Genomic DNA, 16,753 nt, shown 5'->3' on the forward strand with positions numbered 1-16,753 from the left:
TGGCAACACCCCCACCTGGAGGTTCCCCTCCGAGTCACTCACCACCCCAACTTGGAAATAAATCGGCCGTTCCTTCAGTCACTGGGGTCAAACTCCTGGAGCTCCCTTCCTGACAGCACTGTGGGTATATCTAGCGGTTCAAAAAGACAGCTCACCACCACCTTCTCAAGGGGCAATTAGGGATGGGCAATACTTGAGTTATTGTCACATGTACTGGGATACAGTGAAAAGTATTGCTTCTTGCACGCTAAACAGACAAAGCATACCATTCATAGAGTACATAGGGGAGAAGGAGAGTGTGTAGAATGTAGTGTTACTGTCATAGCTAGAGTGTAGAGAAAGATCAGCTTAATATATGTTTACGTTTTAAGTTTATTTATTAGTGTCATAAACCCTAACTCTCTAGATAGCCTCCTGCACCCGACAGTGAAGGAACGGCCGATATATTTCCAAGTCAGGATGGTGAGTGACTCGGAGGGGAGCCTCCAGGTGGGGGTGTTCCCAGGTATCTTCTGCCCTTGTCCTTCTAGATAGTAGCGGTCGTGGGTTTGGAAGGTGGAATGGGGAATGTATTTCCGAGTCGGGTTGGTGAGTGGATGATTGAGGAGCCGGATAAATGATAAATAGACCGGGCAGCCGTACCTTCTTGTTATGTTTCAGCAGGCCCAGCACGGGGAAGACCCAGGTGCAGGCGGGCGGAACCAGCTCACTGTCCGCGAAGCTCACCCACTGCTGGACCAGGGCGGCCTCCTTCCTGTCGGCGCCCCTCATCCTGTCCGGGGCCAGGTACTGGGCCACGGCCGTCGCTCCGTGCATGCACAGCTTGGACTCGGTTTCCACCGCTGGCAACCTGGACATGGCCTGCTGGCTCTGGGTGTCCCCGGCGGCCGGTCCTCGGATCTCCACCAGCCTGACCTTCGACCTGCCATACTCCAGCGCCACCAGGACCTTGGCGTTTTGGAAGTTGTGAAGGTGAGGAGAGAGGTAGAGCGTCGGCAAAGCCATCCTGGGTTCGGCTGGAGAGAGCGAGCTACAGGGGAGGGGAGAAAAAAACAAGCAGGGGAAATGTTTCAACTGTTATTCTTTGCATGACATTGATAACATCGTCTGGCAGTTACATTGTGGGTTCACATGGTTAAGTGCGGCAAGGCGTTACAAGCAGGAGGCGGCCACTCAGCCCCTTGATATTGCCCCGCCATTCCATTGGACCATGACTGATCTGATTGTGGCGTCAACTCCTTTGTCCTTTCTGCCCCTCCCCCAGTCCTCGGTTCCCCCGTTGACCCGAAACCCATCTAACTCTGCCTTAAATATATTCGGTGACCCAGACTGCAGCACTCGCCGAGGGAGAGAATTCCACAGACCAACCACCATCTCAGGAAGAACGTTCCCAATGGTGGGGGGAGTCCTGAACGAGGGGGTCATAGTTTGAGGATAAGGAGTAAACCTTTTAGGATTGAGGTGAGGAGAAATTTCTTCACCCAGAGGGTGGTGAATGTGTGGAATTCACTACCACAGAATGTAGTTGAGGCCAAAACGTTGTCTGATTTCAAGAATAAATTAGATATAGATGGGTTCTTGATCAACATGGAGGTCAAGGGTTATGGGGAGAAGGCAGGAGAATGGGGATGAGGAGCGTATCAGCCATGATTGAATGGTGGAGCAGACTCAATGGGCCGAATGGCCTAATTCTGCTCCCATGTCTTATAGCCCTTAAGGCTAAAGGGATAAGGGGGGATTGTGGGATCAGGATATTGAACGTGATAATCAGCCATGATCATAATGGATGGCAGAGCAGGCTCGAAGGGCCGAATGGTCTCCTCCTGCTTCTAGTCTCTATCTCCTGAGGGGGAAAAAAATGTTCCCTCATCTCCGACTTAGATCAAAGGGGAGGCAGTGGCGTAGTGTCACTGGATTAGACACTCGGCAAGGTTGGGGGACCACGACAGATGGTGGAATTTGAATTCAATAAAAAATACCTGGAATTAAGAATCTACTGATGACCATGAAACCATTGTCGGAAAACCCCATCTGGTTCACTCATGTCCTTTAGGGAAGGAAATCTGCCGTGCTTACCCGGTCTGGCCTACATGTGACTCCAGAGCCACAGCAATGTGGTTGACTTTCAACTGCCTGTCTAAGAGTAGTAAGGGATTGGCCCAGCCAGTGACGTGCCGCATCCCGTAAATGATTTTTTAAAAAAAATATGGCAACCCCTCATGAAAGAAAGAAATCTGCCGTCCTTACTCGGTCTGTGACTCCAGACTCTTAAAAGGACCGAGCGAAACACCCGGTTCAAGGGGCAATTAGGGATGGGAAACATCCCGTGAAAGGAGAACATTTCTCAGAGTGGAAGGCGCTGGACGGTGAAATGTTCCGTCCCCCTTCCTGTCATTTGCAATTTACAATGTTTTGCTCTCGGGCTGTGAATGGATATTGTAAATATTAAGAGTGTTGCAATCGAGGCTCCTCTCTCATTCTTCTTATTTTTTACGGGATGTGGGTGTCGCTGGCTGGGCCAGTATTGCCCATCCCTAATTGCCCCTCGAACTGCGTGTCTCCCTCGGCCAGTTCAGAGGGCAGTTGAGAGTCAACCACATTGCTGTGGCTCTGGAGTCACATGTAGGCCAGACCGGGTAAGGACGGCAGATTTCCTTCCCTAAAGGACATTAGTGAACCAGATGGGTTCACCGATGATAGTTTCATTGTCACCATTACTGACACAAACTTTCCCAGGCTAATTCCTGGGGTCAGAGGGTTGTCCCATCAAGAGGGACTAAATACTCTGGGTCTGTATTCCTTTGGAGTTTCGAAGAGTGAGGCGTGACCTTATTCAAACATATAAGATTCTGAGGGGGTTTGACAGGGTAGATGGTGAGATGTTTCCACTGGTGGGAGAGTCTCAAACAAGGGGACACAGCGACAAGATAAAGGGCCGTTCATTTAAAACTGAGGTATGTAGAAATGTCTTCTCGCAGAGGGTGGAGAATCTCTGGAATTCTCTGCCCCAAAGGGAGGTGGAGGCTGGATCATAAGAAGTATTTAAAGTGGGAGGCGGATAAATATTTGATATATCTTAGCTTATGAGGAGAGATTGAGTAGACTGGGCCTGTACTTGTTGGAGTTTAGAAGGCTGAGGGGAGATCTTATAGAGACATATAAGATAATGAAGGGGCTAGACAGGGTAGAGGCAGAGAGATTCTTTCCACTTAGAAAGGAAACAAGAACTAGAGGACACAGCCTCAAAATAAGGGGGAGTCAGTTTAGGACAGAGTTGAGGAGGAACTTCTTCTCTCAGAGGGTAGTGAATCTCTGGAATTCTCTGCCCATTGAAGCAGTGGAGGCTTCCTCGTTGAATATGTTTAAGTCACAGGTAGATAGATTTCTGATCAATAAGGGAATTAAGGGTTATGGTGAGTGGGCGGGTAAGTGGAACTGAACCCACTATCAGATCAGCCATGATCTTGTTGAATGGCGGGGCAGGCTCGAGGGGCTAGATGGCCTACTCCTGCTCCTATTTCTTATGTTCTTATATCGAGGAAGAGGGCTGTGGGGAAATGGTGCAGAAAAGGAGCTGAGACCAGCATAGATCACTGTAACATTACTTTCTGCACTCTCTCCTTTCCTTCTCTATGAACGGTATGCTTTGTCAGTCTAGCGCACAATACTTTTCACTGTATACTAATACATGTGACAATAATAAATCAAATCAAATCAAAAGATCAGTCAGGATTGTATTGAATGGTGGGGCAGGCTTGAATGGTGGTCCACTCCTGCTTCTATTTCTTAAAAATCATAGACTCCCTACAATGCAGGAGGCCATTTGATCCATTGAGTCTACCCCCATGTATATACCCCGTTAATCCACCTTAACCTGCACATCTTTGGAGTGTGGGAGGAAACCAGAGCACCCGGAGGAAACCCACGCAGACACGGGGAGAACGTGCAGACACTGCACAGACAGTGACCTGAAGCCGGAATCGAACCCGGGTCCCTGGCGCTGTGAGGCAGCAGTGCTAACTCACTGTGCCACCCTTTTGTATTGTCCAATTCCAGATTCTATGAATTGAATTTAAATTCCCCCAGGACATCAGCCTGGGCCTCTGGATTACTAGCCCAGTGGCATTACCACCAGGCCACCATCTTAAAACATGGTGCAAGGTGAGAAGTTGAATTTTGTTGCAGGTGCTTTTTTGCAAGCGCCTGATAAAGTTACTGGGGGGGGGGGGGGGGGGGGAGAGAGAGAGAGAGAGAGAAGTGACAGGAGATTTTGCAAGCTTTTCAAAGGAAAATCTTGCCGCTGGAGCTGAGCTGCTTTCTCCTCCTGCGGACAGTCAGTCAAGCAGCCGGTTGCGTCAGCTGTGCAGGCAGCGTGGGGAGGGAGGAGCGGTGGCAGCGGCTTAAACCGGGGGAACAGAGACTGAGGGTGGCTGGAAGAGGAGCGAGTGGGCATCGCCTGGAGGCTGGGGACTCGAATGGAACGCGGAGACAGCCCTGGGGTTCGAATGGAACGCGGAGACAAGAGTCAGGGTTCGAATGGAACGCGGAGACAGCCCCGGGGTTCGAATGGAACGCGGAGACAGCCCCGGGGTTCGAATGGAACGCGGAGACAAGAGTCAGGGTTCGAATGGAACGTGGAGACACCCACCGGCTTCCCCACACACACACTGACACCCTCGTGTTCCCGGCACGAACCCCCCCACTCACACACGCCTTTGCCCAGCCTGGTGGAATCGAGCCCACAAGCATTTAAATTAAAGCAACCATAATCCTGCGATGTGATGAATAAGAACGCTCTCTTGACTGGAGGGGAACCTGCCGTCAATGGGGAGAAACAGAAATGAAAAGACAATACTTTCTTTCCCTCCCCGATCTGTGGCCCAGCACCGAGGAAGACGCAGCTGCCGGGAGTGCGCATGCGGGGGCTGGTGTTCCTGCAGAAGCGGCCCCTGGCGGGGGAGAGGAGATCTGCAGCCGGGAGAACAACCCCAGCAAACATTTCTCACTCGGCTCACCTCCCCAGGGCACAGAAACTGAAAGATCGTTCAGCAGTTCCAGCTTCTTTCCTCATGCACCCTCTCCAAAAATGCCCTGCCTCTTGCTTCCTTCCTTTCTGGATAGGAGAGGCTGGGGTTGTTTTCCTTGGAGCTGATAGAGGTGTATAAGATTATAGAAACATAGAAAAACTACAGCACAAAACAGGCCCTTCGGCCCCACAAGTTGTGCCGAACATATCCCTACCTTTTAGGCCTACCTATAACCCTCCATCCTATTAAGTCCCATGTACTCATCCAGGAGTCTCTTAAAATACCCTATTGAGTTTGCCTCCATCACCACTGACGGCAGCCGATTCCACTCGCCCACCACCCTCTGTGTGAAAAACTTCCCCCTAACATTTCCCCTGTACCTACCCCCCAGCACCTTAAACCTGTGTCCTCTCGTAGCAGCCATTTCCACCCTGGGAAAAAGCCTCTGAGAGTCCACCCGATCTATGATTCTCAACATCTTATATACCTCTATTAGGTCTCCTCTCATCCTACGTCTCTCCAAGGAGAAAAGACCAAGCTCCCTCAGCCTATCCTCATAAGGCATGCCACTCAATCCAGGCAACACCCTTGTAAATCTCCTCTGCACCCTTTCAATCTTTTCCACATCCTTCCTGTAATGAGGTGACCAGAACTGAGCACAATTATGAGGGGCGTGGATAGGAATGCAACTTTTCCATTTGTGGAGGGGTGGTTAACCAGGGGACATAGATTTAGGTGCGGCACGATGGCACAGTGGTTAGCACTGCTGCCTCACAGCGCCAGGAACCCAGGTTCAATGCCTAACTAGCTTGGGTCACTCACTGTCTGTGAGGTGTTTGCACGTTCTCCCCATGTCTGTATGGGTTTCCTCCGGGTGCTCCGGTTTCCTCCCACACTCCAAAGATGTGCAGGTTAGGTGGATTGGCCATGTTAAATTCTCCCTTAGTGTCAGGGGGATTAGCAGGGTAAATGCATGGGGTTATAGGGATTGTAGTCAAGCAGGCTCCATGGGCTGAATGGCCTCCTTCTGCACTGTAGGGATTCTATGATTTGTTGCAACACTGGTTAAGTAACAGATATTGGAAATTGACATTGGTTCAAAGGAAAGAATGGTTAGACAAAAGAGATGACATTGAAGCAAATAGAATGAGAAATTTTTTAAATTTACGTAAAGTGATGTAATTGTGTGCCAAGTTTTCTCCACCCATTCCAACCCCTTTCGGTTCTGCAGGATAGTTAACCCTTTCAGCAGACAGTGGTTTTTATCGTAACCTATGATTGGACATATTAACTCATTGGTCTCTTTGCCAGATAGATTGTTTGTGTTTTATTTCAACAGGTGATTATGCTTTTCAGTTCCAAGTGAAGCCAGCGGTTTGAGAATTAAAACACAGAATTATATATTTTAAGTTTCTGAAAAGCATCAAGCCAGCTTCTGAGGCTGGAATCGATGCATCTGGGCATGAGCGACTATTTCAAACATTGAAAATGGAATCTATCTGTGTTTCAGGGAGAGCACAGTGAGAAGTCTCACAACACCAGGTTAAAGTCCAACAGGTTTATTTGGTAGCAAATACCATAAGCTTTCGGAGCGCTGCTCCTTCGTCAGATGGAGTGGAAATGTGCTCTCAAACAGTGCAAACAGACAAAAGCAAGTTGCAGAATACTGATTAGAATGCGAATCCTACAGCCAGCCAGGTCTTAAAGGTACAGACAATGTGGGTGACAATATCTGGAGACAATACGCATCTCTTTAACCTGTGTTCAATGTTCGCACTCGCAGTAAGTTGCTGATGTTGTCAAAGTTAACCCGCGATATAGTTTGCCAAACAGCATTGACTGTGGACTTGGCAAAATGCACCTCGAGAGAGGTCAGAGTTGTTAAGATCCAGGCCAGAAACTCCAAGGTATTTTATGAAGTTCACCTAGGCTCTACGTTTTACATTTGATTTTAGCACGGGTGAGCATGAGGCGTTTCACTCCAGGTATGATTCCAGTGACCCACAAAGGAAGTTTACTTAAGAACACAGATAAAGTGTAACTAAAAGAATTAGTATAACTTTTACCAATTACAAGACTTAAATATGGCACAGTGTAAGGCCTAACAGCTAGCTATCTCTGTTGTTCCAAGTTAAACACCATTCCAGAGACACACACACCCTTCTTCAGCAGTGGTTAGCACTGCTGCCTCACAGCGCCAGAGACACAGGTTCAATTCCGGCCTCGGGTCACTGTCTGTGTGGAGTTTGCACATGTCTGCTTGGGTTTCGTCTGGGTGCTCCGGTTTCTGCCCACAGTCCAAAGATGTGCGGGTTAGGCGGATTGGCCATGCAGGCTGAGGGTAAGGCAGTGTGTTTGTGCATGTGATTTATTTATTTATTTTTCAGTTAAATTTGTGTAAACAAATCGGAGGTTTTTTTAATCCAAAACAGGAAGTAGGCCCAGGAGAAGCCTGGGAAGGTTTTTGGAGGGTTTAAAAGCTGGCCACACTTTTGAGCGGGCAGCGTCGGGAGCGGGCAGGGGAGTGAGTGGTAAGCAGAGTGAGAGCTGTAAGGGCTTTGGCTCACAGGGCTTCGGGGGAAAGGGCGAGCAGGGGTGAGTTTCGGAGGTGTTGATCGGTTAAAGGAACCGTGGTACACGAAAGCTGTGCGGGACCTAGTCAAGAAGAAAAGGAAAGCGTAGAAAAGGTTCAGAGAGCTTGGCGAAGATAGGGATCTAGATGAGTATACGGCTTGTAGGAAGGGACTGAAGAAGGAAATTAGGAGAGCCAGAAGGGGTCACGAGAAGGCCTTGGCAGGTAGGATTAAGGAGAACCCTAAGGCGTTCTATAAATATGTGAAGAGTTAAAGGATGAGACGTGACGGAATAGGGCCTATAAAAGGTGAAGGCGGGAAAGTCTGTACAGAACCAGTAGAAATGGCAGAGGTGCTTAATGAGTATTTTGCCTCAGTTTTCACAGAGGAGAAGGACCTGGGTGGATGTACTGTGGGTGTGCGGTGGACTGAAAGGATTGAGTATGTGGACTTTAAGAAAGAGGTTGTGCTGGAATCTTTGAATGGCATCAAGATAGATAAGTCGCCAGGACCAGATGGGATGTACCCCAGGTTACTGTGGGAGGCAAGGGAAGAGATTGCAGAGCCTCTGGCGATGATCTTTGCGTCGTCGATGGAGACGGGAGAGGTGCCGGAGGATTGTAGTATTGCGGATGTGGTTCCTATTTTCAAGAAGGGGAATAGGGATAGCCCAGGTAATTACCGACCAGTGAGTCTAACCTCAGTGGTTGGTAAACTGATGGAGAAGATCCTGAGGGACAGGATATATGAGCATTTAGAGAGGTTTAGTTTGCTCAAGAATACTCAGCATGGCTTTGTCAAAGGCAGATCGTGCCTTACGAGCCTGTGTGGGACCAGGTGTTAGGGACCAGGTCAGAAACCTCAAGGTATATTATGAAGCCAGACTAAACCCCAACAATTTTCTATTTTGGTATAAATGTGAGGATAGGATGTTTTGATTGATTTATTATTGTCGCATGTATTGGGACACAGTGAAAAGTATTGTTTCTTGCGCGCTATACAGACAAAGCATACTGTTCATAGAGTGTATCGGGGAGAAGGAAAGGAGAGGGTGCAGAATATAATGTTAGTCATAGCTAGGATGCAAAGAAAGATAAACTTAATATAAGGTCCATTCAAAAGTCTAATGGCAGCAGCAGGGAAGAAGCTGTTCTTGAGTTGGTTGCTACATGTCCTCAGACTTTTGTATCTTTTTCCCAATGGAAGAAGGTGGAAGAGAGAATGTCCAGGATACGTGGGGTCCTTAATTATGCTGGCTGCTTTTCCGAGGCAGCGGGAAGTGTAGAAAGAGTCAATGGATGGGAGGTTGGTTTGTGTGATGGACTGGGCTTTGTACACAACCCTTTGTAGTTCCTCGAGGTCTTGGGCAGAGCAGGAGCCATACCAAGCTGTGATACAACCAGAAAGAATGCTTTCTATGTTTCACTCCAGGTGTGATTCTACTAACAAACTCAGAAGCTTTTATCAAAACAAATTTCACTTAACAACACAATTTAATGATAACAAATGAATTAGCTTAACTTTTAAAAATTGAACAATATTTAAACATGACATTATACACTTATTAATGCTAACTTATCGCTTTGAGTTCCAGTCAAGCAATGTTCCTCTTATAGACTCAATCCCCCTCTTTAAACTTAGTTAGCAAAATATAGGCATACACGCTGTGACTTAGGTTACCAATCCTGGAGCTTTTAAAAAGCCTTTGGAAAGAGAAAGAAACAGAGAGGCACTGCTTTCTTCAGGCAGCCCGAGCAGCAACTGCTTCAGAGAAGCATACAATCCTTTTTTGTATTCATTCGTGGGACATGGGCGTTACTGGCTGGCCAGTATTTATTGCCCATCCCTAGCTGCCTGAGGGCAGTTGAGAGTCAACCACATTTCTGTGGGTCTGGAGTCACATGTAGTCTGGACCAGGTAAGGACGGCAGATTTCCTTCCTTAAAGGGACATCAGCGAACCAGATGGGTTTTTTTCAACAATTGACAACAGTTTCATGGTCATCAGTAGATTCTTAATTCCAGATTTAAGAATCCTACAGTGCAGAAAGAGGCCATTCAGCCCATTGAGTCTGCACTGACCACAATCCCATCCAGGCCCCAACCCCATAACCCCATGTATTTACCCTAGTTAGTCCCCCTGACACTAAGGGACAATTTAGCATAGTCAATCAACCTGACCCGCACATCTTTGGATGTGGGAGGAAACCAGAACACCCGGAAGAAGCCCACTCAGACATGGGGAGAACATTGCAAGCTCCACACAGACAGTGACCCAAGCTAGGAATCAAACCCGGGTCCCTGGTGCTGTGAGGCAGCAGTGCTAACCACTGTGCCATCATGCCGCCTGTTAACTGCTTGTATTTTAAATTGAAACTTAAATAGTATTTCTGCCCTGTAAGCTTAGCTTCTCCCATTAACCACATGCCTCTGTATAACTAGTCTGAAATGCAAGGAGAACCAAAATAAGCAAAAGGTCCATTAACTCTACAAAGACACACATTCCTAGCTAAAACAATTATTAGCCTGCATTCTTAGCATCTGCTGCATGCTTACCAGACAAAATTATTCCTGTAACAAAACACTACCTCTTAAAGAACCCCACTTTACATGTAAAAAATGTCAAAATAGCACAGTATCATCACAAAGTTGGTTTGTTTGCAAAGAATATAGCAGAGACTGGAAAGTAGGATAATTACTCATCTTATCTATGATGTGGAGTTGCCGGTGTTGGACTGGGGTAGGCACAGTAAGTAGTCTCACAACGCCAGGTTAACACCACTCACCTGATGAAGGAGCAGCACTCCGAAAGCTCGTGCTATCAAATAAACCTCATCTTGTCCATGTTAGGGTTCTTTAGCAAAAGGCTTAATGGGCTTTAGTTTACCAAAGAAAAGGACCCCTGGAGTGTTTTCTGTTGATTAAAGTAATGGAAGGTGAGTTAGGTTTACAGGATCATATAGTCATGTGATATTTGGTTAATGGGAAGAGCTTCACTTGTAGCAGAAAAAACAGTTTAACTTTCATTTTAAAAGAGCAGTTGGTGACTGGAGCTGGATAAAGGAGGCTGCTCTGAAAAATCAAATCCTCTTTGAAAGCTCCAAGGCTGTTAACCAAGTCAGAGCAAGCATTTCTGTGATTGCTAAAGTGCGTTTTAAGTCTATAAGAGAAATATTGCTTAATTGGATCTGAAATAATGATAAGTTAGAAATTAAGAGTTGTTTCTTTTCATGTTCAAATATTGTTTAATAGTTAAGTGTTAAAGTGTTTCATTTTGTTAAAGTTATACTTAAACTGTGCTATGAATAAAGCTTGTTTTGATTTTTTTAAATTCCGAATTTGTCAACGGAATTACTCCTGAGGTGAAGTATCCTTTCCTTACATTTAAGCCACAGTAGAAAAAACACGGGGATCTCGTCTGGCTTCATAATATATCACAGATTATCATCATCGAGCCCCTAGTTCAGATGCTCATTAATGATATAATGTTTTCCAAAAGAAATCTCTGCTCCCTCTTTTAGAATCTATTTAGCATCTTGTCTAAAATATTTGTTTGAGTTAATGACTTTAGACCTCAGCTTCGCGGTCCCTCAGTCTCACGCTCTCCCTGTCAGACTGCTCCTTGGATGCATTTTTTAAAATACAGAACCTCTTCTCTCGTGTGCCGAATTCTCTCACTCACCAAAGTGCCACAGTTCACTACTCTCAAGCTGCAATCAGCAAAACGGGTTTCATGCTCCTCACAGGAGGAGACATTAGTGCAGTAATAAAAACAGAAAATTCTGGAGAAATCCAGCAGATCTGGCAGCATCTGCGGAGAGAGAAACAAGTTAAAGTTTCGAGTCCATGTGATTCTTCCTCAGAGTTAAAGACAGGGAGAAATGATGGATTGTATGCTGTTCAAGAGGGGATGGAGCAGTAACAGAGAAGGTCAGTGATATGTGGGAGCTCTCCTTTTTTTCCCAACGCCCTCATTTTGCAGGGCAGTTAAAAGCCAACCACATTGCTGTGGCTCTGGAGTCACATGTAAGCAGGACAGGGTAAGGATGGCAGATTTCCTTCCCTAAAGAACATAAGTGAACCAAATGGGTTTTTACAACAATTGACAATGGTTTCATGGTCAGGGTATAGGAACATAGAAGCAGAGAAAATTTGGCATGTCAGCTACAACTCTCACCAATTTTTACAGATGCACCATTGAAAGCATTCTTTCTGGTTGTATCACTGCTTGGTATGGGCTCCTGCTCTGCCCAAGACCGCAAGAAACTACAAAACATCATGAATGTAGCCCAGTCCATCACACAAACCAGTCTCCCATCCATTGACTCTTTACTCTTCCCGCTGCCTCGGCAAAGCAGCCAGCATAATCAAGGACCCCACGCACCCCGGACATTCTCTCTTCCGCCTTCTTCCATTGGGAAAAAGGTACAAAAGTCTGAGGTCACGTACCGACCAACTCAAGAACAGCTTCTTCCCTGCATCAGACTTTTGAATCGACCTACCTCGCATTAAGTTGATCTTTCTCTACACCCTAGCTATGACTGTAACACTACATTCTGCACTCTCTCCTTTCCTTCTCTATGAACGGTATGCTTTGTCTGTATAGCGCGCAAGAAACAATACTTTTCACTGTATATCAATACATGTGACAATAATAAATCAAATCAAATCAAATCAAAAATCAAAGGTAGGCCATTCAGCCCTTCGATCCTGCTCCGCCATTCAATCAGATCATGGCTGATTTCTCCCTGGTCTCAAATCCACCTCCCCACCTGTTCCCCACATCCCTTTAACCCTTTTTTAAAATCAGAAATGTATCTACCTCCTTCTTGAAACCATTCAACGATTCAGACTCCACCGCGCGGTGGGGCAGCGAGTTCCACAAATTCACCCCCCTCTGTGAGAAGTAGTTCCTCCTCATCTCAGTGTTAAATCTACTGCCTCTCAGCCTGTACCTGTGACCTCTTGTTCTCGATTGCCCCATAAGAGGAAACATTTAGTCCACATTTACTTTATCAATCCCTTTTATATCCCTCGATCAGATCCCCTCTCATCCTTCTAAACTCCAGCGAGTACAAGCCCAAACTGTTTAATCTCTCCTCAGCCCGTTCATCCCCGGAATCAGTCTGGTGACCTCCTCTGAACTGTCTCCAATTCCACCACACCCTTCCTCAAATAAGGAGACCAAAACTGGACACAATACTCCAGATGTGGTCTCACCAACACCCAATACAATTGCAACAACACTTCTCTACTTTTATACTCCAGTCCCTTTACAAATATTTAATTTGCCTTTTTTATTACATGCTGCACCTGCATATCAACTTTCTGTGATTTAGATCCCTCTGTCCGGACACATTTTGAATCTACTTTCCTTTAAGAATGGCTATTGCAGAGTTATAGGAGGCTGGAATTGAAGGCATTCCAGCCTCCTATACCTCTGCAATTGCCGAGATCTCAGAGGCTTCCAGGGCTGAAGGAGAATTCAGAGATAGGGAGGGACCAGGCTGGGCTCCATTTCCTAAAGGTTGTAGCTGTGAGGAGCACTCAAACTTTCATCACCTTTCTAAGGCAAGGGAATGAACAGGAAATGAGCAACGAGTGGTGCAAATGGAGTTGAGATGCAGATGGACCAAACTGAAATTCAAAAGGCTGAATCCTCTTCCTAGGTTTCCAAACCCAGAAATTTCAAACAAAAGCTGTTCAGAAAAATTATGAAGAGAAAATAGAAAACCTGGTCAAATCGCATTTGCAACAGGAAATACCATTTCCACAATAATTTCCCTATACTCCTGATTTGTCAAAACAGAAGTGGAGACCCAATCAAATTATGGTCTCAGTAGCATGGTGGCATAATGGTTCGCACTGCTGCCTCATAGCGCCAGGGACCCAGGTTCGATTCCCAGCTTTGGTCACTGTCTGTGCGGAGTTTGCACGTTCTCCTCGTGTCTGCGTGGGTTTCCTCTGGGTGCTCCGGTTTCCTCCCACAGTCCAAAAGACATGTTGGTTAGGTGCATTGGGCTATGCTAAATTTTCCCTCAGTGTACCCGAACAGGCGGCGGAGTGTGGAGACTAGGGGATTTTCACAGCAACTTCATTGCAGTGTTAATGTAAGCCTACTTGTGACTAATAAATAAACTAAGTAAAAACGTTTCAATTCCGACCTTGGCTAACTGTCTGTCTAGAGTCTGCACGTTCTCCCTGTGTCTGCGTGGGCTTCCTCTGGGTGCTCTGGTTTCCTCCCACAGTAAGAAGTTTAACAACACCAGGTTAAAGTCCAACAGGTTTATTTGGTAGCAAAAGCCACACAAGCTTTCGAGGCTCTGAGCCCCTTCTTCAGGTGAGTGGGAATTCTGTTCACAAACAGAACTTATAAGACACAGACTCAATTTACATGAATAATGGTTGGAATGCGAATACTTACAACTAATCCAGTCTTTAAGAAACAAAACAATGGGAGTGGAGAGAGCATCAAGACAGGCTAAAAAGATGTGTATTGTCTCCAGACAAGACAGCCAGTGAAACTCTGCAGGTCCACGCAACTGTGGGAGTTACAAATAGTGTGACATAAATTCTGATTCTAGGATCGCATGATAAAGACTCAGGAGGAAAAAAGCAGAAATATTTATGTGAAATAGTGTGACATAAACCCAATATCCCGGTTGAGGCCGTCCTTGTGTGTGCGGAACCTGGCTATCAGTTTCTGCTCCGCGACTCTGCGCTGTCGTGTGTCGCGAAGGCCGCCTTGGAGAACGCTTACCCGAATATCAGAGGCCGAATGCCCGTGACCGCTGAAGTGCTCCCCAACAGGAAGAGAACAGTCTTGCCTGGTGATTGTCGAGCGGTGTTCATTCATCCGTTGTCGCAGCGTCTGCATAGTTTCCCCAATGTACCATGCCTCGGGACATCCTTTCTTGCAGCGTATCAGGTAGACAACGTTGGCCGAGTTGCAAGAGTATGTACCGTGTACCTGGTGGATGGTGTTCTCACGTGAGATGATGGCATCTGTGTCGATGATCCGGCACGTCTTGCAGAGGTTGCTGTGGCAGGGTTGTGTGGTGTCTTGGTCACTGTTTACTGTGTTTACCCCAGTCCAACGCCGGCATCTCCACATCAGTCCTCCCACAGTCCAGATATAAATTTATTGGTTAGTCACAAGTGAGGCTTACATTAATACTGCAATGAAGTTACTGTGAAATTCCCCTGGTCGCCACAATCCGGTGCCTGTTCAGGTCAATGCACCTAACCAGCACGTCTTTCGGACTGTGGGAGGAAACCGGAGAACCCGGAAGAAACCCACGCAGACACGGGGAGAACGTGCAGACTCCACACAGACAGTGACCCAAGCTGGGAATCGAAATGTGCGGATTAGGTTGATTGGCCTTGCTAAATTGCTCCTTAATGTTCGGGTGATGTCAGGGGGATTGGCAGGGTAAATATGTGGGGTTACAGGGATAGGGCCAGGGTGGGATTGTTGTCGGTGCAGACTCGATGGGCTAAATGGCCTCCTTCTGTACTGTGGAGATTCTATGATTCTATTCTATGAATAGGCCATTCAGCCCCTCAAACCTGCTTCACCAATCAATAAGATCATAGCTGATCTGACTGTGACCACAGCCACACATTCCCACTTTCCCCTGAGTATCTCTGGTTCCCTTGTTATTCAGGAATCTATCAGCATTGACCTTAGAAATATTCAATGTCCCCACTCCACCGCTCTCTGGGGAAGAGAATTTCAAAGACTCATGATGCTCTGAGAGGAATAAAATCTCTTCATTTGTCTGAAATGGGAGACCCCTGATTTTTAAACAGTGGCCCTGCATCTAGTCTCTCCCACGAGGGGGCGGGGGGGGGGGGGGAGGTGGAAACATCCTCTCAGCATCCACCCTGTCAAGTCCCCCTCAGGATCCTTTGTGACGTTACTGTGCCTTTAAGAAATATATTTTAACCATGTTCCTTTACAGGATGTTTCTAGCAGGCCCTGGAAGTTGCCGGCACCCTGATGTCTGTAACTGGTGTCCTTTATTGCTGCTGGAGCTGTATAATTGATAACATGTTGATTTCAAAGGACCAATTCACAGCAGGTGTTAAAAGCTGAAAACCCAGCATCACATGAGCATTCTTGTTTCCGTGCCAAGTCTGAAGAGAGGTGTATGTCTGTGGGATGGTGTTTAATTTGGAACAACAGAGGTAGCTAGCTGTTAAGAGTTTATACTTCATATTTAAGTCTTGTAATTGCTAAAAGTTATGCTAATTCTTTTTATTATATTCTAACTGTATTCTTAAATAAACTTTGTTTGATAAAAACATCCTAGTGGGTCACTTGAATCATACCTGGAGTGAAACACCTTATGCTCACCCTAATGTCAAAATCAAATGTAAAACTTAGGATCTAGTCTAACTTCACAGAACTCCTTGGAGTTTCTGGCCTGAGTCTTAACACTTATATGTTTCAATTCATTTCCTGATCACTCTTCTAAACTGCAATGGACACTGACCCAGCCTGTCCAACCTTTCCTCAAGAGGTAACAACCCCCCATCCCAGGAATCAACCTTCTCCGATCTGCTTCGTACATATTTATAACTTTTTTCAAATGAGAGCAAAACTGTACACAGTATTCCAGATGTGGTCTCATCAAGGCCCTGTACAGCTGCGGTGAAATGTTATCACTTTTGTATTCCATTCCCTTGCAATAAACAAAGGCATTTCATTTGTTCTCCGAATCACTGGCTGTACCTGCAGACTAACTTTACCTGATTCATGTAGCAGGGCCCCCAGATCCCTCTGTACCACCAAGTTCTGCAAACACTCCCCATTTAAATAATGTGCTGCTTCTCGATTCTTTCTGCCAAAGTGGAAGAATTTCATCTTTATCCATCAGCAACCTTTCTAATTATCTTTACCCTTGTAAATTTATTGAGCTTTCCCTTGTGTATCAACGCTATCCGCTTCAACAACTCGTTGGGTACTCACTTGCTGAGGGAAGAGAAGATTGGTAAAGAGTTATTCTAATCTTTGATGCTAATCAAAATACACAATGGCAAATCCTCTTTGGCAATTGAAGCTAGTAACACAAAATCACATGTAAAGGTGACATGGTTATAGGTCAGTTACTTGTGCTAGTTGACTGGTTTGACTCAGTTGGCTGGACGAC

At 46.2% G+C, this 16,753-nt stretch overlaps 1 protein-coding gene across 1 annotated transcript in view; it reads right to left on the reverse strand.

Annotated features, from left to right (window-relative positions):
* The window catches only part of LOC144496726 (valine--tRNA ligase-like), a 79,142-nt gene extending 74,219 nt beyond the window's left edge, over positions 1 to 4,923 (reverse strand). The window contains 2 exon segments of the mRNA XM_078217228.1: positions 643 to 1,030; positions 4,856 to 4,923. Of these exon segments, the coding sequence (XP_078073354.1) occupies positions 643 to 1,005 (363 nt within the window). The 5' untranslated portion in view covers positions 1,006 to 1,030; positions 4,856 to 4,923.
* Positions 4,924 to 16,753: the final 11,830 nt, after the last annotated feature.

Source organism: Mustelus asterias, chromosome 8 (genome assembly GCF_964213995.1).
Source record: "Mustelus asterias chromosome 8, sMusAst1.hap1.1, whole genome shotgun sequence".
NCBI classification, from domain to species: domain Eukaryota; kingdom Metazoa; phylum Chordata; class Chondrichthyes; order Carcharhiniformes; family Triakidae; genus Mustelus; species Mustelus asterias.